The sequence below is a fragment of the Simochromis diagramma genome, unplaced genomic scaffold, assembly GCF_900408965.1.
Source record: "Simochromis diagramma unplaced genomic scaffold, fSimDia1.1 OVJJ01000361.1, whole genome shotgun sequence".
Classification (NCBI taxonomy): Eukaryota; Metazoa; Chordata; class Actinopteri; order Cichliformes; family Cichlidae; genus Simochromis; species Simochromis diagramma.
This window is the reverse complement of record NW_024386860.1, coordinates 13,503,185-13,528,411: the sequence shown is the minus strand read 5'-3', so window position 1 is coordinate 13,528,411 and position 25,227 is coordinate 13,503,185. Positions and strand designations below refer to the sequence as shown.

Genomic DNA, 25,227 nt, shown 5'->3' with positions numbered 1-25,227 from the left:
AGCTTTCTACTGTCTATCTCTCTTAAAATGTGTTTGTTTTTAATGTGTTATGTAGGTGCTAGACTGCCTGTCTGAGAGCGTGTCCTTGGTAATGCGAGTCACTGAGTTCATGCTCGTGCACCAGCTCTCCTTAGCTGGCTGTGCGCATTCCCGCCTCTACTGCAGGTTGTCATATTAACATTCAGTCTGCCCATCACACACCACTGTGAGGGTATACACAGACGCACACACACCTGTCGTGGCTAACAACCAGGAAGGAAAGGACATAATTATGCAGCTGGGTTTATATAGTTTACATAGTGGGGTTTTTTTCCCTATTGTGTGATGTTTGCTTCACAGTTTACGGTCAAATTTGCATGACAGTAAACTCTAGTATCACACAAGGCAGGCAGGCAATTAGTCTTTATCACCAATCAAGCACATTAAGTGATTGGACATTAAATAAATTGTTTAATCAGAGTTAGTCTTAATAAAACTGATTTCAGGCTTTGGGAAATTGTCATGGTAACATGACAAAAACATTTTAAATCCAGTATTTCTGACACTAATGAGCACAGGGTCTGCAGCATCAGAGTCTTATATTACAATGTCCAGATAGATATAGGTCCTGCTAACAGTAAATGCTGATCTGTGTACATCTGACTGATTCATTCATGCATGCAGCAGCATTGTGGTTCATGCAAAATAAACAGGTTTGCCTTTTGTAATAACTATGAGGGGAGTAGGCTGGGGTGGATGGATGGGTCAAAACATCAGTTTTTTCATGTTTATTCATTGTCTTCTGCAAGCTGGTGAACCCAGACCCAATTTAACTCCTAAAGTTATATATTTAAATATTTCCCAAGCTTTCCAAAACAGACTATCTAGCATTTGCATGGAGTTCTTGCTGTGATTGGCTACGTGTTTGGACCATTGAAAGATGTTTATTGTTATCCCATTAATTAAAAAAAACAAAAGTCATACCATTTATGTCCACTGTGAACGACCATCTTTGAACAGAGGCGGTGGCTTACGACACCTACTGTCTGCCATCTATAACCCAGTTTTGAGATCCCTGCCCAGACACCTTAACGCCCACTGACATCCTGGGCCTGTTGACCTTAGGAAATCACATGATAGGGTAGGGGCCAGGTTTCACAATGAGTTGACCCGAAACCTTGGCTGAATGCGAGCTACACCCGTTTTCACACCTTGGCTCATGTGATTAGGTAGAGGATCAGTATGGGGTCCTTGACCCTCTTGGGGGGACACTCCTACAGGGCTCAAGTCTGGGACTCTCCACTGTTTGACCTTAGAACTGAAGAAGCTTCTCAGATGAGACGTGAAACGTCTTCAAGCAACTTAAGGAAGTCCAGACGCTTTTCTTTCCAAGCTCCTTAGACTACGATGACCTGAGTGACTGAGAACCTTCACAGACGTCATACCTTTGATGACTTTCCATCAAGACACATTTTATTTACACATAAACAAACTTAACCAGATCATTGTCATTTAAACAAAACACTTAAAAAAAAACACTTCAGTTTTTGAAATATATGTAAGGATTTTGAAAGGTAGAGACAAAGGACATAAGATAAGAAAATTCCTGTTTGTGTCATTCTAATGGCAGCTACAAGCTGAGTAAGTTGACTTTGAGTTAGTAAATGTGAGAACAGTTTGAATCATTTTTTTGTCTCTTTTGTCAGTACCAATGATTTTGTGTGATCTTTGCTTAATTCACACAATGCTATTTGACCTGAAATTTCTACAAGCGTTGAAATAAATTGTCCTTGTAGAGGAGCGTTCTGGTCATTCTCTCTTTCCCTTTTAAACTATGAGATACAAAACTTAATGCTTGACCCCAATTTATAAGAAACTTGTTGGGTGTGGATGAGTGAGACAGTTGGAGTGAGCTGGTTGTAGTGGGAGTTAAGGTTGATCTGGCTGCAGTCTTTATAATGACATTTTTTGTAGTCTCCATGGGAAGCAGAGGGCAAGTTGCTTCGAGTGTTTGACCATTTTTCAATACTAGTGACAGAAACAAGGTCCACATGCAACATCCAGCTACTCCTTGTACAATGGTAACAAATTACTAGCAGACTGAAATCATCCACTCGTTGCTCAAGGCACCTAAATGCAACTGCCTAAAATGATGCAGCAGATATCCTTGTTGTACTAAATTCCCGCTCACCATTCATAAATTAATACCAAAAAATTTGGCATTCAAATTTCAGATGAGGGTGTTGAGTGTGCTGTTGCGCTCTCATAAACCCATATTTGTTGCAGCAGAGGAGGAAAACAAACTGTGTAACTTTAGATGCGTATATGCACATGTGCAGTGTGCATGGACTTGCACCAAATCGCAACTGTCACTGAAATGAAAAGAGGTGGAGGAAAAGCTCATGTGTGAGCAAATGTGCACAAAACTCTGAGATCAACCTTCACAGACAATTGTTGTATTATTTGGTGTGCATGTGTGTGTGTTTGTCCATGAGTGTGTTAGTGTATGTTTTATGTGTATGTATGTCGTTCTTGTTGGGTTCGGAGCATTACATCAACCCTAGAGAGGCTGAGAGTGTATCCATGGCAACACATCCTTCCTCCATCCCACCACCTGTAGAATCAGAAATGAAAGGATTTATACGACGGAAGGGAAAAAAAGGCAGCGTCAGACTGGAAAAGAGAAATCAGAGTGTGAAAAGAGAGAGAAAATTAAGAGATGGTGATAGAGAGGAAGAATTGCACAAATGAAAGGGAAAGTGAAGGAGGAAGGGATGACATGATGAGTAATATTTATGATGTAAGATGTGGGGAGGTTAGGAGCATGTAAGGAGATGGCAGGTCAGAGAGAATAGGAAAGGAAATGGATGAGTGAAAAATAAGAGACAGTGAGGAAAAACAGTTACAGAGTGCAGAACGCTGCTTTATGTCGATATTAATGAGCAGCACGAGTAAAGATAAAGAGGCCTTGTGTCCCATTCGTTAGAACGAGTGTGGGAATAGGATAAGAGATGAGGAATGTGTCTGTGGCTCTCATGTGGTTCAGGTATTTGAAGCTGGGATCAATGAGAATGAGTTAAAGAGGCTCTCAGTCACTCTGTTTCATCACCATTCACTGGGCTTCACTGGTCTCTTCTGTGGTCACTTCTGTGCCAGCGCCTTCACAGAATCATCTCATTCCTGTGAATAACATCCAGTCACTACTAGAAAAACACCAAAGTCCTGTTTTTTGCCTTTAACAACTTGGGAAAACCATTTTGGGGATAGATTCGGGTTTTATCATGACTACATGATCAAATTGGAGTTAGATTGCTGTGTTTTTAATGAATCTTTATTTAAGGCAAAGATACTATTTGTAGTGGGGGGGGGTTTTAAATCCATAATGACTAATCCAATAAACTATGAAAAATGAATGGCAAATATTGTACCTAGATAAAGGTGTATTCAAAGTGAAAGCATTTTTTGTCAAGAAAGCAAAAAATGTGAACTGTAGTAAAACTAGAAACTCATGTCAGTTGTTGTGTTATTTTTCAGTCTATTGGTTTTCAAATGCTTTTGGTATGTCAAACCCATCACAAAATATTATATGTAGAGGGGAAAAAATTCCCTTTTAACAGCAACATGCCTGTTATGTTACGCTACTTTGCAATCTTTGTTTCTGTAGATGTTTGTGTTGTTCACCTTTGGATTAGATTTTGGCTAAAATATTTACAGATAAATGTGAGAAGTTTCAATCAAAATAACAAAATTGTGTGATTTAGTAGGTTACAGGATTTTTTTTTTTTTAATGCAATGAGTTCTATTTGCGAAAGTCAAGTAAAGGGCCATAAACAGACAAAAGATGATCCAAGGGACTGCTTGAAGATCCAGTAAAAATTAAATAGATATTCACTTTTTAGTCACTCAACTATTAGTCACTCATAGCTACGTAACAGAGTCCAAGACTGAGAATATGGAGTACTAATACCCTCATTTGAGAAACAGTGCTCTTCCCACTAGCACCATGTAATTATTCACCTTTAGTTCATTTTAAAGAGATGCTGATTTTTTCAGGATTTCCCTTTTTCAATACAATTTGCATTATTTAGTTCACACAAATACTACTTTGTGCGCTTTTTGCAAGGATCCTCCCCTCGTAGATATTTTTTATCTGCCCACCACATCCAACCCAACTCCACAGCAATTTATGACTGATGAATAAACTTACACTGCCTCCAATTTTCCTTTTCTTTTTTCTTGGCAGAGCAAATTATTACAGATAATCTGTTACATGCTTTCAAATTTTAAGCTAATACTGTAATGTAGACACACAAAAACAGCATCATGGGCAGTTTAGCACCACAGTGCTTAAACGGACGCTTACAAGCCTTTCTATGTCATCTGTCCACTGTCCAACCTTTCACCTTCAAAGTCCACTCTGGGTCACCAAAGTGACTGGCGGGCCCTAACTGTCACTATCAATCAACTTCTTCTTTACAGTCTGTCAAGGCCAGTCGGAGTCCCCTAGGTCTGTGGGTGGTTTAGTGGCTTCCTCTCTCCAAACTGATCTGGGTTAAACAAAGGGCGAAGCCTGAGGGTCGGCAGCTCGCCAGCACAGGCTAACAGCACTTGGCCTTGAGGCGCCATCACCCCCTAACAATCAGTCTGATGCGCGCACACACACACTAAAGCCGAACTCTCTCTTCTCATTATGACCATCCACACCCTTCGCTGGGGGAGCTGGAAGCCACCCCAATTACCAGTGGGCTGTGCTGGCAGAGAGACAGCACAGACACATACACACTCAAAATCACAACCATAAACAGATTCACAGACATGCGGCGTGAGGCGTCATCTTGCGTAATGCTGTTTAATTGTCTCATTTGAAGTGGGAGGGAAACAAACAAAGGCTCTTTTATTTCGGTGGTTTCTCATTTGAGCCTCAACTGGTGTGTCTCAGACCCTGACAGAGTCCAAAATCCTGTACTGACGCTCTCTGACTGAACCTTGCAGCTTAGGTTAACCAGTTTTGTGGCATTACTCGGGTATAAGGCCGTTCGGTTAAGTTCTTCTTTTTAATGCAAACCCTACTGTATTATAGAGTAAACTATTTTGAGCAGGGGCAAAAGGTTGGACTTTTGAAAACTAATTTCCAAAACAGTCTCTGCTAAAATGCAAAAAAAAAAAAAAATATCCCCATGTTTTCAACTCATGAACTCACGAATCTCACTTTTGATTTAAAAATAAGAAGAGACAACTTTCAGCTTAATACCAAAGTTCAAATGTCAACCAAATTTTAGAGGTGTGATTCACTGATAAAATGATACTGTAAAACAGGCCTTTTGTCCATTTTAGTATCTGCTCTAAACCTTTGACGATCTCTATGATGTACCCTGCTCGGCTGATTTGTGGGTGAATTTATTTCTTCTGTGTACTTTGAGAACTTTCCATTTATTCTTGGTGTGAAAGCTGAGGTTGAACATTTCTTAATCCTAGAAAGTGCAGGGTGCAAAGCCACACCATCAAAAGGTCCAAGCAACAAATGGTGAGTTTTGAATGTGCAATAAAAGAACTGAAGATGTCACTAGTGACATGATTAAAAGCAATAGAACATCTACTAAACTGACTGTGTGATGAGACTGTTAGTGGCTGCTTTGATGTGTTATGGAAATTCTGTTTTTAGTTTTTAATTTTGTTGGAGGTTGAGCTTCTGTCATCGGCGAATCATAATGAGATCTCACTCAACATCATTTGTTTTTAATGACACGTACACAGACTGGGTTATCGGAGCCCACAGGTAAACAGCATTTACATAAACTTTGATCCTTTTGTTCTTAAGTTTCCTCTTATGTTCTGAAGGCATGAACATAAACAATGAAACGCTTATGTATGAGTCTTAGACAAGGCAATAAGTCATAGCCTGATTATACCATTTATTAATTTAGTTGTGGATATCGTGCACATTAAAAATGCTAAAGTACTTCAGGTGACTTATACCACCACTGAATAGCAAATATTTATTCTGTATAAATTGTGAATTTTCTACATTACCTGCAGCTCATTAGAACAACTGTGGGATAAACATGCCGTGTACCGATGTGATGCAGAACTTACTTTCTCGGGCTGTCACAGACGCAGCTCCTTAACCAGCTGTCTGTCAAACGGTTCCTCCTCGTTAATCCAATTAAGCTAATGAGCCATTGAAAGGAAGACAATTGCACTTAACTGGAGCCCAGTCCACAGATGCACAGTGAGGATTCTGGCACATTAACACCACTGTGGTCTCAAACAGCAGACCGCATGAGTTCTGTCTGCAGAAGTTATTGTGCATAAACAAGTTTGAGTGTGCTAACTTGTAGATGAGCCTTCTGTACTCAGCGTCTAGCAGTTGGAATGTGGGCTCAAAGTTATCTTTCATGTGTAGAGGAACAGGTCTTCAAGTAGTTTTAAAGCAACTACAGTTTTAAAGCAGCAGCTCTACTCTTCTTTGGAGTGTTTTTTCATTGGTGATACAGTATAAGAAACTTTGTGGCTGTGCCTTACTCATTTTTTAATTACTGTAGGCGGGTTGCACAACATTGCATATGTAAAGATGTAAGAAAAAAAAAATGCATATACTGAATAATGCAGAGTCAGTCAGTAAAGTGCATCAGCTGTCAGTAAAGCGAGTGCACATCCACATTGATTTCAAGCTTTAGAGATGCAAACTGCTGGTGAAAAGTTCACTGTGCAGAGTAGAGAACAGGCTTTAAGTTAGAGGTTTGGCTCTTGTAGAGTCGCTTAGTGGATATCGGCATACTGGCTACATGAGATCTGTGTAAAGTTACCCCAAAAGATTGTGAGGAGAGCTGATTACAAATCTACTTTGTGCAAAGAACTGAGAATATAAGAAAAACTGTCATATAACAAAATGTTACCTAACCGAACTCATTTCTTTCTTTGAATCCTACAAATCAGACTTATACTGTGTTTCATTGTGCTTATAACAGTGACGGAAAAAGATCTATTCTATTCTGTTCCACTAAAAGCCGTCAAATGACAAGCTCCAAAAATTTTGAAACTGGCACGACGCCAGCCTCAGCTTCGGTAATTTTTGTGCTCCACCCATCCTCCGTTTTTATCCAGAATGACGCTTTTCTGGCTCATAAACAGCTGCCAAGAATGAAGCAATGTTAAGATCCAGTTTCCGTAATGTCCTGTCATTACTCATATCTCACAACAGAATTGTGTCAGTGCTGTTTTACATCCCGTATGGTAACAAAGTGACAAGTCATTAGAGATGTTTGTCCTAAAGGCTCGGTCATGCCTGTCACGGCTCCTTGCAATTACTGTCGGTGAAAGCCTACGACAAATCACCCTGCTAATTCAACATGTTTGTGGAGACCTGTGTACCTATGATACTGCAAAGCACTGATAGTACAGTTGAATACAGCTGAATATTAAATGTGGAACTAGAAACTAAAGTGTACATATTCTCCCAAAAACATGTCACAGACTCTGGATCTGATCTGATCATAGTAGTTCAACCTCTTGGAGACTTAATGCAATTTTGTGTAAGTTGAATGGTACCAATTGCAAATGCTGTCAAGCATGCACACACCAGTGGTCTTTAAGCACTGCCTGTTGAACCAGAAGCATACTGTAATATTATCCAGCAGAAACAGTGTTAGATTTAAGGTGACTGACAGCTGACAGTACAGAGTGGATAGGAGATCTTTGCAGTGTACTTTTTTCACCTTGGCTACTGACAGACATAGTGAGAGTAAAACTCCAAGAGTATTTCATAGACCATGAAAGTATCCTCCTCTCTCTCTCTCTTTGTCACTCTTACTTTGGCTTTTTCACCATCTCACTCCATCCCTCACACTGTCACCCCCTCCCTTAGTTTTTCATTGAGCTTCCCCCCCTCTGTCACTGTGTTACTTCTCTTCCCTTGTCATCATCTCTCGCCATCACCCTGCTGTCATTATCTACGGTTGTGCTGTAGCCATTACTGTCTGCTTCTCAGCCTGTACGGTTTGTATTCATCAGGTTTGTTGCAGCAGCTAAAGGAGGAGTATGTTATGTCGAATACTGTCTGTCTGTCTCAGATATTGTGCTCATGTGGACAAGCTGTCATGCGGTGAGTCTATTCCCATCAGGTGTGCGTAGACAAAGAGCACGAGATATGGGAAGCAAACGAAAGGCAGTGTGTTTATGCACGCATCTTAAATCCTAATTTTCTAGTGAGCATCAAATATTAGGCATGTAAAATGTTTTTGTGTAGTTACTGTGAAGCCCATTTCTTTAATGTGTGTGAGGGAGCAATAGAGAGATTGTGGTTTTGGCATATTATCCCCTGGCTGCTCAGTTGATGTGTTAAACAGCAGTACATTGAGGGACTGCTGGAGGGATTAGCCCCAGAATGACCGCAGCTTCAAAGATGCAGCTCAATGTTGCAGCGCCAGAAAAGAATCTTTGAATAAACTGAAGGCTTCCACCTGTCAAATACCTTGCAGCTGATGTGACAGCCTACTGCCTAATGATGACAGGACCGCTTGGAAGGAGCCTTACGCACGTGCGCTTATTTGGATTAGTTTGTTTTAGTGCACTGTATTGCGTCTTTGAACATACTGTGTGATCTTGTTTACTATACAGTGAATATAATTGTGAGTCTGAGGGAGTATCTGCAGGTTTTCACGATCCCAGAAGCATGATAAGACCGCACACTGAACTTACATACAACAGGCCCCAATCTCATGATATTGCAGCTTTAAACTTGAAGTGACATAGTCAGGTGAATTATGGTCCTATACTTATGTGTGCTGATGTGATATTTTTAATTATAAATCATAAATTTGCCAGTCTATCTCTACAGTTTTCATATTTTATAAATTTTTTAATTTATTTATCATATTCAAGGCTCATTATTTGTAATTTTGTGGTAATTTTTCAACAATTAAACATGTCATTTGGGCAGTTACAATTTTCAGATATTTTAATCTTTTTCTCTACCAAAATATTCAGAAGCCAGATGTTTCTTTTTTTTTCTGCACTTGTGAAGTGACGCCACTATTAGATTGCAGCTTCTGACTATCTAAAGGCATGTGTTTGCTTTGGTCAGACATCTCGTCATAGTCATAAAATTTTGGTGGCAATGAGATTTAACGAACTTCTCGCTGTGTAAGTGGAGATAACACAGAGTGTTCAGGAAAACATTTAGAGATTAAAATGCCCACAGCCTCACCATCTGAGATTAACAGCAGTCAGCAAAGATCCTCGCAGATATCCTCACATATGCTTTTTGGAGGAGGCTGTTAGCCAAAGCTCCTTACAGGACCAACAGTGCATTTATTCACTGTGTGGGGATCATTGGTGACTCAACTTTGGTGACTTGAATTAGTGCGTGCCCAAAACAGGTTACATAAATGTGATGTCGGTCCTTTTTATGAGTGCAGATAATAAATGGTGAATATTGCAGTCAGACTCAATATTAATATTAAACTCCGGGCTGATACGATCTTTTCTTATAAAGCAGATATGATCTCTCTTCAGATAAATATGTCATGCAGAAGACCTTTTTAATATCTTGTGCTTATTAAAAACTCATTGTGCATAATGTTTTCTTTTCTATTGGAGCTGACTAGGCCTTGGTCTCTGATACAGTAGTCAGTTAATTAGGAAATCTTATCGTCTTAACATGGAAAAATATTTTTGACTGGAACCATTACTATTGCATTTGAGCAGAAAGTTGGATCTAGGAAAATGTAATAAACTAGAGTACTAAATCAAACCATCGCCGTAACAAATTTAGTCTGAGTCACAGCCTGATATGACTTGTGTCTCTGCCAAAAGAGACTGAAGAGCCATTTTATTTATTTATCATTATTCATTTATCTTTTTTTCCTCCGAATAAAACTACTACCTGCCTAAAAGAAACAGTTTTCCAATGTAAATTTCTATTAAAACACTTTCATTATCAATTAGTGGCTTATAGAAAAACTAGCAGGAGATATAGTAGCAGAGACGTTAGTGAAAAAAATTCCACTATTTACCAACTGACGGCTGAACGTGTCAGTCGGTAAGAGTCATGTCGAGAACATTACTTCTATGTTTGAGATCAGTTGGGAGGTTCTCTGTGATTGGTTTACTGGAAAGAACTGGCACATACTCATTCTGAAAATGAAGTGCAATGTTTCATTATGATTTACGGTATAAATGGCATGTTACACTACAAATTTAGGTTACAGTTTTCTTACAGCTGTCGAGACATTGTCTTGTCTGAGTCTCCCCAAGATCATCACCTCCCCCCTGCAGGGCACCCCCAAATCCCTTCCATTCTCTAGTCCTGTAATCCCTAATCCCAGCTCCTCACCATTCAGAGACATTAGTGAATTATTCTTTTAATCCAAAGAGGGAGCGGCAGCAAAGCAGCTTTCTGCATGACTCAACAAGCCACCCTCGGATGAAGTAATCGACCAAAGGATAAGGATACAGCCAATCATGCCTCGTTTTGATTTGTTTTACTAGCCAGCCTCCTTGAACCCACTCTGTTCGTTCTGTAATGACAAATAAGCTCCGCGTGTGAAGTCACTGTGTGGATCACTGTGTGGATCACTGGTTTGTGAAACTTAAATTCTCTGGAAAGCGCAAACAGGACCAGCTGAATCATTATTGAATATGTATGTAGTTAATTAACAACAGATGTTGCATTTCCTTCAGTTTTTCTTGTTACGTTGCCAATATTTGTGTTCCCATGATCTGATTTTAAGCCTCTTCCTGGTGATAGGCAGAGTACATTGGTGTTAGATACCCATAAATAAGCATTCACTTTGTGCTGCTTTGCTTACAGGGCCAGGTCACATACAAAAAGATGGTGATGTTTTCGGTGATCTGTTCCCAACCCCTGTTTCAGTCCCTTGATGGTTTAATATTTCATAGTAATAGTTCTGATGTCACGGCTTATTTGGGATCAGCATTTTTCTTCTATTTCTGGATGCACACAATTTCTTTTTATAGCTAAGGCTGTTTCACAAGCCAGGTCATAAAGGGGAGCTTTATTTAAGGCAAAGTTACTGCATGAGGTGAAAAAGATAGTTTCCACCTTTTGGATGTTGATTTGGCTTCTTTATCAGCACAGTTCATCTCATCAAGGTTATTTAACTACCTTAAAAGCTTTCTGATTGTCAGATGTAAAAATCTCTAAGCTAGAGATGGCACGATACCACTTTTTTATGTCCGATACGATACCGATATCATAAATTTGGATATCTGCCGATACCGATATGAATCCGATATAGTGTGTTTTTTAATCAATAAAACTGTTTTTTTAATATCTTGCTCCATTTTGTATAAGTTCATACTCAAGTTTAAATAAACAACAACACTAAACTTTGCTAGATCCGCCCCTGCACAGTTACCAGTCGTCAACTACGTAGAAAAGGATCCTGGTGTAGAAAGTGATATTAAATAAATTCTAACAACAGCTTATCAAGCTTAAACGTGCTGCTGTTGTTCAGCCGCTGGTTTCCTCTTTCTGGTGCAAAGTGGGCCAAAAACAAAGAAGAGAGACGGATTAGCGACAGAAAAGCCGATCAGCTGATCATTGATCAGTTTCATGATTGAAGTAGCAGCAGGAGAGGGAGGGAGAGAGAAGAGACAGTCGCTCCATATATCGGTTGTTAAGCTTAACGCTGGAATGCTTTACAAACATTCAGAGATGAACTTACACACTTGCTTTACTTCTCTCTGGGATAACTTCCTCGGAGATGAAATGCCGGTTTGGTAGGGAGGCTACAAATACACACACTCTATCAAATACACTCTATCACGTGAGCACACTGCTCTGACGTGCTATGGTTATGAGCCGAGTTACGCCATGTTGCAAGTTTTGTGAGGTGCTTTTTTGATATTTAATGGATCGGATTACATTTTTTATTTCTCTCCAATATCCGATCCAGTAATTTACGTCAGTATCGGACCGATAGCAATATGTAATATCGGATGGGTTCATCTATACTCTAAGCAGGTATGCTGCATATAACATATAACATCGTGGTCATTAAACCCATTGTTGCATTGGAATTTAGAGGAACTACACTGGTAATAGGAGTTTGTTTTAACCTGTCTTAGAGCACAGCTTTCTCTGATGTTGGTACACAGTGAGAAACTCGTTGGTCCAGATGATAACAAAAGAAATTTGAAAACTGCAGTTTTAGCTTTAAATTAATAATCTGTGGTAACTGCAGCCGGATTAACCTGTTGGGGGTCCATGAGCACAAATTTCCTGTTGGGCCTCTTTTGTTATAATTTAATTAAGGACAACTTAGTGTAGGAATACATGTAGAGCACAGAGCCTTATAATGAGCTAATAAAAATGGGGTTATTTGCTGAAGTTGTGACAAAGTGGTTCAAATATTTGTGAATTAAATCATCCAAAAATCAAAACATGCTCAGAGGGTTTGGGGCTTTCGGGATCCTCGGGGAATTGAGGTTATCATCACCTTTTAGTCAGCAGTACAAACATATCCAAAAAAGGAATATTAACATAGTTTTATCATTGTTTTTTTTTTAAGTGTATTTTATAGAATTTCTCAGTCACTGTTAATAATGCAGTCACTCAGCGTCAGAATCATACAGTTTAGGTCCTACAAGTCAAAGCAGCTATGTTTCATAGAAATAGGTTAATTGGAGGGTTAAAAGGTTTTTAATGATGCAAATTTGTCTCTTTTCGGGAGCTAAATTGTTTTCACCTCATTAAACTCTATGTTTTCATTCAAGCGGTACTGAAGCATGACTCTGCTCACAGTTTCAAAAAGAAATTCATGCATAATGGTAAACCCCAGTGTTTACAATTATATCACCTTCATGGCTTGAATATTCATAATGCAGAGTGATATTTATGTAAGGCGGTGTTTCCCATGGGCCACTTTTCAAATGCTAACAGAGTCGATTGACAGCTTTGGCTGCAGTTCACATAGAGGCCGCTGTAGATGTAGTAATGAGTGAATAAGAGTTAAAGGGGGCTAAATGGCTAAATTGCTTACACCTGCTTTTGACAGAAGAACTGTATTTTATTTTCGTTTTTTGCAGTGTTGATCATATGATTAAACTGAAATGAAATAATACAGATGTCCATTTGTTTTTTCTTGCAGTGAAGCGGATTTTGCTGAGAGAAAAGGTTGCACTCTGCTAATGTGGAATTATGACACATTAGCAGAGTTGAAGGCACTTGAAGGCACCTTTTTTTCAAATGATGACTTCAAGAGATGCTATTGGTAGTTAAATCACACCAGAAACTTAGGATGTGCAAGAGAAGCAGCTAAGGTGGTCAAAAATGACGTCTGTCAGATGGCTTCTGATCAAGTATTGTGTGAAATTAAAATGCAAAATATCAAAAAGTAGCTTGTAGTGCTGTTACCAAATGTTACTTAGTAAAAACTTTTTACTACATTTTAAACCCACATAAAAAATTAACAAACTCAACCACATTCCTTGTCTCTGAACTGAAAACTAAAAATATTAGAATTTTCTTTTTTTAGATCATCGATTTTACACTTTTGGGCCTCTTCACTCTGGATGATTTTGCAAGTGGCGTCTTCCAGAGAGTTCAGAAAGTGGGAATTCTTTGGTATTCCAAAATTCCCTTCTGTTTACTTTACACCTCTTTCTGTGTCTTTGCAGGAAACGCTGTTGGGATCAATGTCACTGAGCCGGATAGTGCGTCCAATGTCACCTCCCTGCTTAACGAAGAGGAAGGGCCAATCAAAGTCAACAAAATGTTTGCTGTGGTAACTGGAATAAATAGCCCAGCCACCCCTGAGCCAGTCAGCACCGTGACCCCAAGGGCTGGCCGTATCCCCCGTGGCGGCGAGGAGGAGGAGCAGAGTAGTGGCATGTTTGGTGAAACGGTGGTTTCCACAGTAGAAGATGCCAGTGTGGCTACTCCACCACAGCTCAGCCCCGACTCAGCTGAGACGGAGCATCTGTTGCCTAGCAACCCACGCAAACAGGGAGTTGACGAGGGCAAGGAGGAGGATGATGATGAAGAGGAGCGTCAGCCACACACTGACCCACCTTGGATCCATGCCAAGGACACAGCTGTGTTCGACCTGGACCACCTTTTTACCACAACCGCTGCCCCACCCCCAGCCGCCACTAACCCCTCTAACCCTGATGTCCTCCACGTGGACTTCTTTGACCCCTCTTCTCGTGGGCGCAACCTAGACCTCGCCCCCGCCTCACCTTCATCACTGGCCCATGAGCTGCAAGGTGGCGACACAACCTCCTGGGCAATGCCAGATACTTACGACTATCTTACACCCTATGACGACGGTGTATCCCCCACTGCTGATGAGTACACCTACAGCACCACAACTGATGCTTATGACACCGATGAAGATCTCCGACTTGCTGCTGGGTCTCCTGCTCGTTCCAAGCCACAGCTTCCCGGGTCTGGCTCATTCTTCCCTGGGGGGTCATTTCCTGGTGCGAGAGCTCCAGTACCAAAAGACCCTGTGGTAGCCCCTCCAGCGGCCTTACCAAATGGATGCCGTGTGGGCTACCAGATGATAAACGGAAGTTGCCGCTCGCAGTGTGACATGCTGCCCAACTATTGCTTCAATGGAGGACAGTGTTACCAGTTGGATGGCGTGGAGGTTTTCTGCAGGTATGACACATGACGATCACTCAGTCACACCAGCCTATACAAACACTATATGAAACAAGACCAAACCACTCAGCAGGTTCTGTTAGTGTGCTTTAACCTGCCTCAAAAATATCACCCACTTAATACAAATGTAGCTGTGTGAGGCTTAAACGGGTTAACTTATTTGCGACTGTGTTAAAAAATAAACAAATAAATGTGTTATCTGATAGGCTGAATGGAGCTTCAGCAAACTTCTGATTTAGTTTTCTGCTTTTTGGTTAGAAACATGTGGAAAAGCTCAGAAACAAAATAAAAAACAGTGCATTTTAAGAGCGTTTTATGAGGGAATGGCCCCCCATTTGCCAGAGCTGGACTTTGCACAGACTCTAATAAACAGGATTTTATGAACACACATGCATAAAGTTGAAGGCAAAGTTTTGTAAACACATACAAAGACTCTCTCAGATGTATATAACAAACTGTAAATTAGATGCTATCTTAAATTTAGGATCTCATATTTAGGACCAGTTCTGTGCCATTACATTACGACTAGCTTCTCGGGCATCAGCTACACGCTGCATTAATAACTTTCCTCGGGACTCAGTCCAATGGGGTTGCTGTGGAGGCGAATCTAGGTGGAGGTCAAAAGTCAAACGGATTAAGTGCATCATTTATGAAAATTTAATGTAAGCCACTGAACATTTTCAGGTCAATGTGAGCACTGAACGTCAACTATCAGAGAGCATCTGTGGATCAAAACATTGCCTCGTAGTCCTGTCCGCATTCAGATGAGGGCAAAATCATTTCACATTTAAAATGACTGCGTTCTGAATAGTAAGATTCATTCCAGCCCCGGCTTTGTGCGCCAAACTAAGGGTTTGCTTTTCAGAAAACAAAACTGACTTTTGAAAAACACAGACAGCTGTTCACAGCCCTCACTCCAGCTCTGAAAAGCTTTCTAGGATCCTCAAAGAGTCTCAATTAACATGTTGATTAGAACAAAAACATAAGGTAAGGCTTTGGTGTTTGTGCTGTTACACACAGCTCTGGAGACTGGAGAAATTGGAGTGACGATGATATAGATCACACAGCTGTCAACTAGGAGACCACATCATGTCCCTTGTGGGAGTTTTGGTTTGGTTTAGTTTTGTTTTCACTTTAGCTTTCATAGTTTGGTCAGAATCAGGCGCTAAAACTATTTGGTTATGATTAAGAAAATAAATTGTGGTTTGTTTTAGAGAAGGCAAGTTCACAAAAATGCGTTAAAACTTGACACTGGACTGAGATCAGCTGATATGCAACACTGCAGCTGTGGTATGCTTGGGTTTATACAACTCAACAAAGGCATTACCACAATCCAATCACATCCCAATTTCCCTCGGGATGAATAAAGTATGATCAATCAATCACTCAATCAATTATTATATTATTTATAGTGCAGCTCAAACTTAATATACTTTAATCATACAATCAATCATACAGAATTATTTTCACTGTATATATACCCGCATTGTGCACCTACTTTAAAGAGAGAATTGTTTTGACCTCTTTTTCATCTTTATATTATTAAGTACTTTTCAGTATGCAATAAATGAAGTCTTTGAGGCTGTTGATCACCTAATATTTTATTTTATTTTAATTTTTATTATATTATATGTTATTATTTATCCATTTATTTTGAAAAACAAATACTTAACTATTCATGCATTTAAACACGGGTACATTTAGTAATGCTGCTGTACTTGGTGGGCCAGGTGGACCCTCATCAGCGCATGTTGGCTGGTACTGAGATCGGCCGATATGCAGCACTGCAGCTGTGGTAAGCTTGCATTTATGTAACTTGAAACAGGCACTATTACCGCAGCACAGTCGATGCAGCTCAAGATTAATATACTTAATTAATAATTATTAATTATTAATATGCTATATTAATCATGCATTATCAAATTCTCTGTGCTTACACCTACTCTGCACTGAGTATTTTCTTTCATCATGCAATAATTGTAATCATTTCTTGTGCAGTTTTTGTTGCTCTTGCTTGCTTTAATCTGACTGTACATTTAATATTTGATGAGCTAACTGCTGACACAACAGCACACTCGAACACCTCATTTTCTTAATGTGTGTATTTTATTCTGGCATTTTAAACTTACTAGCAGGGGCACTAAAGTTTCTTCACTATATTTAAAGGATATACTTTTTGTTACAGTCTTCATAACCATGACTGTTTCTTGATGCAGCACAGCCACTAATCTGCATCAGACTTCTCAGTTTTGAACTCTTTGATGCCTCGTTCACTCAAAGGTCAGCGTTGTCAAGGCAGCTTGCAAAAGGTTAATTGTATGAACTTTCAAAATTTGTGTGTCTAAAGTTGAAGTTTAATGATTTCATCATAAAATTTTGCATTTTTCTCTTCTGTGATATATTAAAAAACAAACAAACAAATAAACAAACAAACAGAGATTCTGTGATTTGTAAGCAGCTACTAACTAAAACAGTTAAAAGGAAAACAGCTACACCAAAAACAAAAATCAACCACAGCACACCAATGATCTCTGATGGTGGCTCGTCTGTGATTTTACACACATTTTCCCTTAATTATGAAAGGAATCAACCAATCGGTGAGAAGCTACTTCTAGTTGCTGAACAGCTGCATTGATTGACATGCAAATTTATGCACAATGGTGATCAGCTCCACCACTGGAACTCAAAATGTTGCTCTCATTCACACACACCAAACACACTCACAAAACTCTGTATGCACTCCAACAAAAATGTAACATTGTGAATAAAAAGCCCAGATTTACCTGCATTAAAGTAACAAGGTCAGCGATTTATCCCCTCAGCTTACTTTAACTTAATGGACCACATCGCATCTCATCAATGTGGGACTGACTGCCTTTTATCCCATTTGGTCATGACTTCTTTCTTAGCTGTTGTTTACCTCACTTTCCTGAAATACTTAAGAATTTCATTCTTTAATTTCACTGATTGTTCAATTGGGAAAATGTATTGCAGGTAGTGGTGTTGTAAAGAGGAGACGATTGATTTAATGTCTGGTTTGAATGATGTTGCATCAAAGTTTACTTAACAGAACAAAACCCATCCCAAGTATTTTAAATTTCAAGTATTTTTATATTTTTTATTACTGGGGATGATTCAGGAATCAATCAAGTAGTCAGTATGTGGTAGATGTAAATTCAGATTTAGATGTGGTATTATGAGCTCGACGAGTTAGTCACTGCTAAATGTCACTTAGCTGTCTCTCTGGTATGGTTGCTAAGTAGACAATTAACTTTATAAACGGATCTATTTCTGGAGACTGACTGGCCATGATTATTGAACAGTATGTCTCATGATGCACAGCAGTTCACACTAGAAAAAGTTGCATTTCCTGCGAAAATGCAGTGTGAATGCCTCGTATTGGAATCTGCTGAAAACAACTGAAAAAGCAGAATTATCTGCTGAAAAGAGGTGTAGAAGCAGAAGTGCTTGCTGACGATGGCTGTATGTGTAAGGATACACTGGAGAGTGTCAAGAAAGCAGAGCGCATACAAGCAAGAAACATGTGTGGCAACTGTCACAAGTAGGATTCGAACCTCTGCCACCAGGTCTCACAGCAGCTGCTCATCCCTCTGAGCCAAATGAGCTCTGTTCACAAACAAAGATATGATGAGAGGAAAAATGTGCCTTTCAGGCATTCACACAATTATGCAAAAGTGGATGGTGCACCACAGCTGTAAATCCTGGGTTGCATTGTCTCTTGACGGTCTCACCGTACTAAGTCCTTAAAGGTCATTGTTGCTTTTACGTACCGTAATGATGCTAATTCACATTTATAGTTCACCAAATTTGATCTCGATATGAAAAAATTGGGTGAATACATATTTCTATAGTACAATCACAGGTGTTTCTAGAAGAATACGTTCAACACATGTGCACTAGACAACACAATGGCAACCTCCTGACAGCAACAGGAAGTGATGCTCTGTTTTGTGATTGTCAATGTACAGTATAAACAACAGGACATAAGTATTGTACACACAACAAGCATCCAGTTTACTTTTCAGGCACATACGCATCCCATGTAGCCTCAGATTTTGGGCTGCACTTAGACGTCCATACAGTGGTCCATACAAACCTTCACAGGCATGAGCAGGTGTTCAAATATATGTCGCACAGATGCTCAAGGACACTCAGGCATAGAAACCATGAGTTTGAGCACATGCTTTACTTCAACTTGATCAGTTCTTCTTAAAACCTGCAGTAAATTAAAGCTTAACCTACTGAATAAAAACTATTATTATATATATTCGCAGACGTCATGCAAACATCATGCAAACAAGTGTCAATTTGGCTCTCAGAGAATTACAACATAGACTTAATCTCAAGTATTTTACCTGCTTTTAGTATAGTAATTTCCAAATCAATAAAACCTAAAACCCTAAAAGAAAAAAGCCATTACAGGACCGAGCACGACTGAAATAATCATCTCTGTTGCATGAAATCAACAGATTACAAATATCATTGACTGAATGGGAAATGGAGCAAAGCTCACTCAGCGATGCTGAAAAACTCTTGCTAAGCGGACAGTGTGATCCAGATATTTAGGGCAGATTTTGGGCTTCAGTCAGCAGATAGTAGCACTGATGAACCTCCTGAGAGTGAGTCAGATGAGGGCTGAGAGATACTGAGAGGCGTTTGACTGCTGGGCAAAAGCTCAATGTGGGTCAATAGAGCGCTGGCACAGATGAGGACCAATATGTTCGTCTGTGTGTGCGTCTGATTACACATGTGACTAGGTTTGCGTGTATGTGTCTAACTGTGAGTATGTGTGTGTGGTGTACATTTCTGTGCATGTGTGTTGGAGTTGGAGCTGGACATGGAGCCAATTCAATTACAGGGGGATGAATGTTTGGACCTTTGACCCTCTGCAGTAAAACTCACGACCCTTTGAAGTGTGTTTTACTGACCTCAGACATGCCCATCATATCTCTTTTAAAGATAGAATACATACCTGCAGAGGTGCAAAGCTTTCCATTTTCATCATCAGTGCTTGTAGGTATGGGCTGTACTGCAGTGGTTAGCATTGTTTACCTCTTTAAGCAAGAAAATCATCTGTTCAAATGCACCAATCCACCATCCCTTTCTGTGTGGTGTTTGCACGTTCTCCCCGTGTCTGCATAGGTTGTCTCTTTCTCTATTCTACACTGGCTGTAGGTTAGGATGTGACTATGAATGGTTGCTTGGTAACCTCTACCCGACTAGTGACCCTGACCTGTATAAACAGTTTAGAATATGGATGATTGCTATTGAACAGTTTCTAAATTTATACTTTTTATTAATATTTAGCAAATAATAATAATAAGGCAAAGTATACATTTCACTGAATGAAACACAGACAGAACAGCTACTGCTGGTAGAATGACTTTGAATGGGCACTCTATTGATTTTACTCGTTAAAAGGAATGTCACAGCTTTTGAAAACTGTTGGCTGCAGCTTGATATGCTGATGCACTGTTTCACAGCACTATTGCCTAATAACAAAGACGTCCCCCAGTTTTGATCTTGTTCCTTATCTTAGGCTAGTTTTCTGCTTTTACAGCAAAGTGTTGTGGGCCTAAATTGCTGCATTTCAAATAATGCAATAATGTGTGGCACACACTAATAAATGACTGAATCATTTATGCTTTTGTGTGGTCATGGAGGTAATTTCACACACAGCGCAAAATTTGAACAGCATCTAACAGCAGATGTCCCAGGTGGTATTCAACAATGGAAATTAAATAAACATTAAAATTAACGACTTGTGTGTAATGAAAGCAGAGTTTCTAATAAAATATGTGCAATTCAGCATAGCTGGGCCTTCAGTGAAGTACCATGACTGGGATTTATAGGAAGCAGTAGTTTGATCAATACCATAGACTAAAAGTTGATATATTTTAGCCTTTTCTGCTTAGAATATCCCTTTTTTATGCTGTATATTTGTACTTCAGAGTCAAGGTCAATGTAAGGATGTAAATATATATTTTACGTGATAAATACTGAAGATTGGAGATGTTTCATTAACAACAAAAACGGCACCAGATGGAAGTTCCTGAGAAGTTTCAGCTCCACTGCAGCCTGAGCTGTCTTGGACACACACTCGCACTCGCCTGTCTGTAGCAAGCTGAGCCACCACATGTCAGAGCTGTCATTTTCTTTTCAACTAAAATCACATTTTTATTGGTCAAGTTTACTCTGTTTAAGCAAATTAGATCCTTACGTGGCCTTCAGTTTGCACATGCATTTGTGACTGCTTTCATTTTGTGAGATGTTAACTTTAAACCTCAGTCGTTATAAACATACTGCAATGTGATATCTTGTTTTTTAAGCTATCTGAGGCATCTCCGGTGCTGGCTTCCCTTGTCCTCCTGACTGATGGGATCTGACAGCATTAGTGCCATAAATTGCCTTCTCCTCTGGAGCTGCAGGACTGAAAGGACCATATTCGGAGAAACAGATGAGAAATCTGAGGGAGTGAAGAGCAAGGGTATGCATCAGGGAAAGAGAAAGAGAGGAGAGGAGAGAGTGTTTATGTTCTGCTTGTGGTAGGGAAAGCAGATTAATGGAAGGAGAAAGAAAGTGACATACAAAGGAAATCAAAAGAGTGATCAGGGAAAAACAGAGCGAGAAACTATCGGCATGAAATAAAAAGGAGACAGATATAAAGGGAGAAGTGGACAGAGAAAACGAGAGGAGGTGGAGGGGAAACTGACTGAGAGAATGAGTCAGAACCTTATAATGTTTGCCAGTATGGAAACGACTTGGGCGAGCCAGGTCGAGTTTACTAGTGTATGTGTGTCTGTGTGTGCGTCTTGCAGCTTGATATAATTAAGTGAGGTTTTGAGAACCAACAGCAGTTTGCATTCATTTAAGATTTCATGATCAGATCATGGAAACACACAAAATACCCACTTAGATGCACACAAACACTCAAATGCTCTCACACACTGGATTATGGGTGCATGAGGGATCACCTCAGAGTCACAGAGCGTGGGGGTCATGGAAGCAGCTCGGAGTTCAAACACACAGGAGATTTACAGCTGAGGAGAACGCCAGGGAAAAAAGACACGCACGCATTAACAGACACAGTTTGTTTTTGCCAAAAATCTTGTCTGACATAATGAATCGCTGGCTGCACACACGCATACATATTCACAAATTTGTTTTTGGCCAGGTTTGTCTAGCTGCAGGTTAGCTATGTTTCGATTATTAGCTTGTGTGTACACAGAAATGCAAACAGACAGACACACACACACACACACACACACACACACACACACACACACACACACACACACACACACACACAAACAAATCCAATCCAGGTTTTTTTCTAATCTATTAATCACTGTTCAGAGTCCATCATATCTCTCTGTCTCTGTTTTGGTTTCTGCATGCTCTTATTTTGAAAGAATTGTAAAATAAATAAATAAATAAAATAGTCTCTCCTGCATTTTTTTGTGCTCTATCATAGTTTTCCCCCTTTCTACAAAATCCAACCAGATGCTCAAAAAGATGATTGAATTGCAAAAGAAGTTGTGATTTAAGAATATAATCACGACACTTTACTACAATTGAAAAAATGAAGTAAAAATGCCAAAGAGGTAAAAATGTGATTGCACACCTGCTGTTTTTTTTTTGTTGTTGTTGTTGTTGTTGGGTTTTTGTTTTGTTTTTTTTAGCAAAAATCCAATAAAATCAAAACCATCTGCAGTCATATAAACCTAAAAAAAAAAACACTGTGAGGAAATCCAGTTAGAGAGTTTAGTAGCCTGAATCAGCTGTGAGATGAATCAAATGTAATGCAGGTTTCATATGTTTATATCCCCACAAAATAGGTTTTGCTTATAATCTTGGAGCCACAGTGCTCAATGTAGCTCAGCTAGTATGGTTAGTGCTTCATCTTAGACTCTTTAAGACATAAACATCAGGTGGGTTGGATTTGGCTGCCAAAGGTTCAAGCTATCTATTTTTATTCTCAGCTATACTAACAACACTAGCTGCACTGAAATGGTCAAGTTCAGCAGAAATAAATGCTGGGTCCGATCTCCTCTCTACATTAGTGGTTGTAAGTGGATTTTGTTATCTGTTCACCAACATTTCATTTTTTCATTTCATTATTTAATTGCATTAAGATGAATCCATTTGTCAGCCTTTTTGGGAAACCCAGAGCATCGTTTGATCTAATTTACTGTATTCCTCTCAGGGTCACACACACAGAAGCTTTCAATGCACACATCCCCCACATAATTCCTATAGTTAGTGTGACATGGGACACATCTGCAAATCTGTAATTGGTTTGCAGTTTATAGTGTTGCGTGGGTGCTCTCCAGGGATACAGGGGTTTTATGTAAATAGGTTTTGGTTACAATCATATCTGCAGCTCTGTGCTGAGTGACTCATTTGCAACATTAAGCAGCCTCAGTTTTTTTTATAATAGCAGGAAGCTGAGTACTTACAGTCAAGCAACTCTGCAGAAAATGATATGTAAATGTGACAAGCCAACTGAATGTGCTTAATTGGGTGTTTATATTTAGATGTTCCAAGCAGGCAAGCATATGCACCAATATATGTGCGTCCTTGCCTAGCTTTACCCTAAAATTGGAGCAACTTCGTCCAGCACAATGCCTCTAAACAACACTGTTTCTGAAATTTTTTAAGCCGGATGTAATACATTGATCGTGTTGTGACATTTCAAATCCCGTTCTGTTTTCAGTTCAAGGATTTACCTTCGCTGGATGATTGAATGGTCCAGTTTTTAACCCTCTGTGGCTGCTAATGAGGCTATAATGGTTTCATCTGAATAATGGAAGCCGATGTGGTGATATTTTATTTAAGCTGGTTTGTTTTGAATGTACTGCAGATGATGTGATGCCTCAGGGAGCTCTAAGTGGATGGCTAATAAAGACAAAAAGCATCTGACCTGAAATAATACAACAATGCACATTAATAAACCAAAGTGGCCGGGATCACAAAAACAGTGTCTCTTTGTTCATTTATCTCTTTTATTTTTTGAGTTGTTGCAGAGAGCTCCCTTCTTAATAATCAGTTTTATTTTTCATTGTCTCCTATCTGATTATCTTGTGTCTCATGTGATTAAAACAACAGCAGAAAAGCCAGTAAGTGGTGAAAGGTGTAAACGCTTTCAGCTGCATGGTGTTGCACACAAATATCACAACAGTTTATTGAAACAGTGTAAAGTTGGGCTAAATAACCTACTCTTTTTTTTAATCAGAAGCCGGTGCTCAGGTGGAGAGAAAGCAGAAGATCTAAAAGCATTTATGAGTCAAATAAGTCTTTGTTACTGTTACAAGAACAAAACATAGAAAACATCCAAACTCAAGACCAACTCTTAGAGATTACCGATTCTGTCATTGTATATGTGTATGAAAAGCTCGATATAGCTAATTCCATTGAGCCAAGATCAGAAAGATTTTCTATAAACTACAGTTGTCGAGACATTGCTCATGTTCTAGGACTATGACGGGGAAGTTAGAAACTAGGTAAGCCTCAACAAAGGTTTTAGCACCATAATTTGGTAACCACACACCAAATATTAACTGTTAACTGTCTAAATGAAGACTTATCTGTCCCACTTTATAACACTTAGTATGTTCATATATGTAGATAGATTTAATCTGAAATGGGACTTTATGTGTCATTCAGTACCCGCAAGGACGTGTTTGATTGATTTTAGATTCATTCTACAGCCTGACAACCTTCAAACAACTTTCTTCAGACAGATGAATGAGAATAGAATAGAATAGAATAGCCTTTGTGTCAAGTATTTTAAAAAACTGTGCAAGTTAACTAAGAAGTGGTTGTATTTGGAAATCAAAGAAACTCCACACCAGTTCTTGATTGGATTGAGGTGTTTCTGACTACACAGAAAGCGGAGTCCCGTACATACAGAGGGTAAAGTCTTTGAGTGCGCTGGTGAAGTCAAGGGTATTTTTCATGTACCCTACTTGATTCTAGCCCATTCAAACATATTTTCCTTGGTAAAACAAAACCAAGAAGCCGTGAACTTTTACTCTCTGTCTTAATTAAATTTCTAGTCTGATGAGATTCTCTTTGCATCCACGGTGTTTCCTCGCTCTTTCCGTCAACGTTTTAAAACCAGCTCCAGTTTTATAATCCCTGTCCTCTGTCTGAACCTTCCTAGAGCCCTTAGGAAAATGAGAATGTTTGTTTTCATTCAATAACAGAAACTCAAAGTTTTGTTTCAGAGCCAGTATCAAAGCTTATGTTTTATAGTTTTCAGACGTAGCGTGCCGTGCCCTCTCCTGTCCTCCGCTGGCCTTTAATCCTGACGTTCACCTCTTTCTGAATGACTCAGTTTTTCCCTTCATACTCATTCTGGAGTTATTGCATCAGAAAATGTGTTTTGCTTCAAGGAAAACAATGTTTGAAAAAAGCACAGCTTTTAATGCAAATCTGGGACTTATGCTAAAATATTCAGGAAACACCCAGCTTTGCTCTCTCTTGTCACCCCAGATCCAGCTCTTTTAGATAAGACATGTTTGGTTGTTTCTCCCTCTAACCTTCCAAAGACCCTGATAAAATATGCATCTCCCCTTTGCTTGTTCTCTCCTTAC

At 39.4% G+C, this 25,227-nt stretch overlaps 1 protein-coding gene across 8 annotated transcripts in view; it reads left to right on the top strand.

The window, feature by feature from the left end:
• Positions 1-25,227, top strand: part of cspg5a (chondroitin sulfate proteoglycan 5a) — a 61,309-nt gene that overhangs the window by 7,740 nt on the left and 28,342 nt on the right. For all 8 annotated transcript variants that reach the window (XM_040030651.1, XM_040030649.1, XM_040030652.1 and 5 more), the window contains exon 2: positions 13,621-14,605. In XM_040030651.1, coding sequence (XP_039886585.1) covers positions 13,621-14,605 — 985 coding nt within the window. The remainder of the gene's footprint in view (positions 1-13,620; positions 14,606-25,227) is intronic.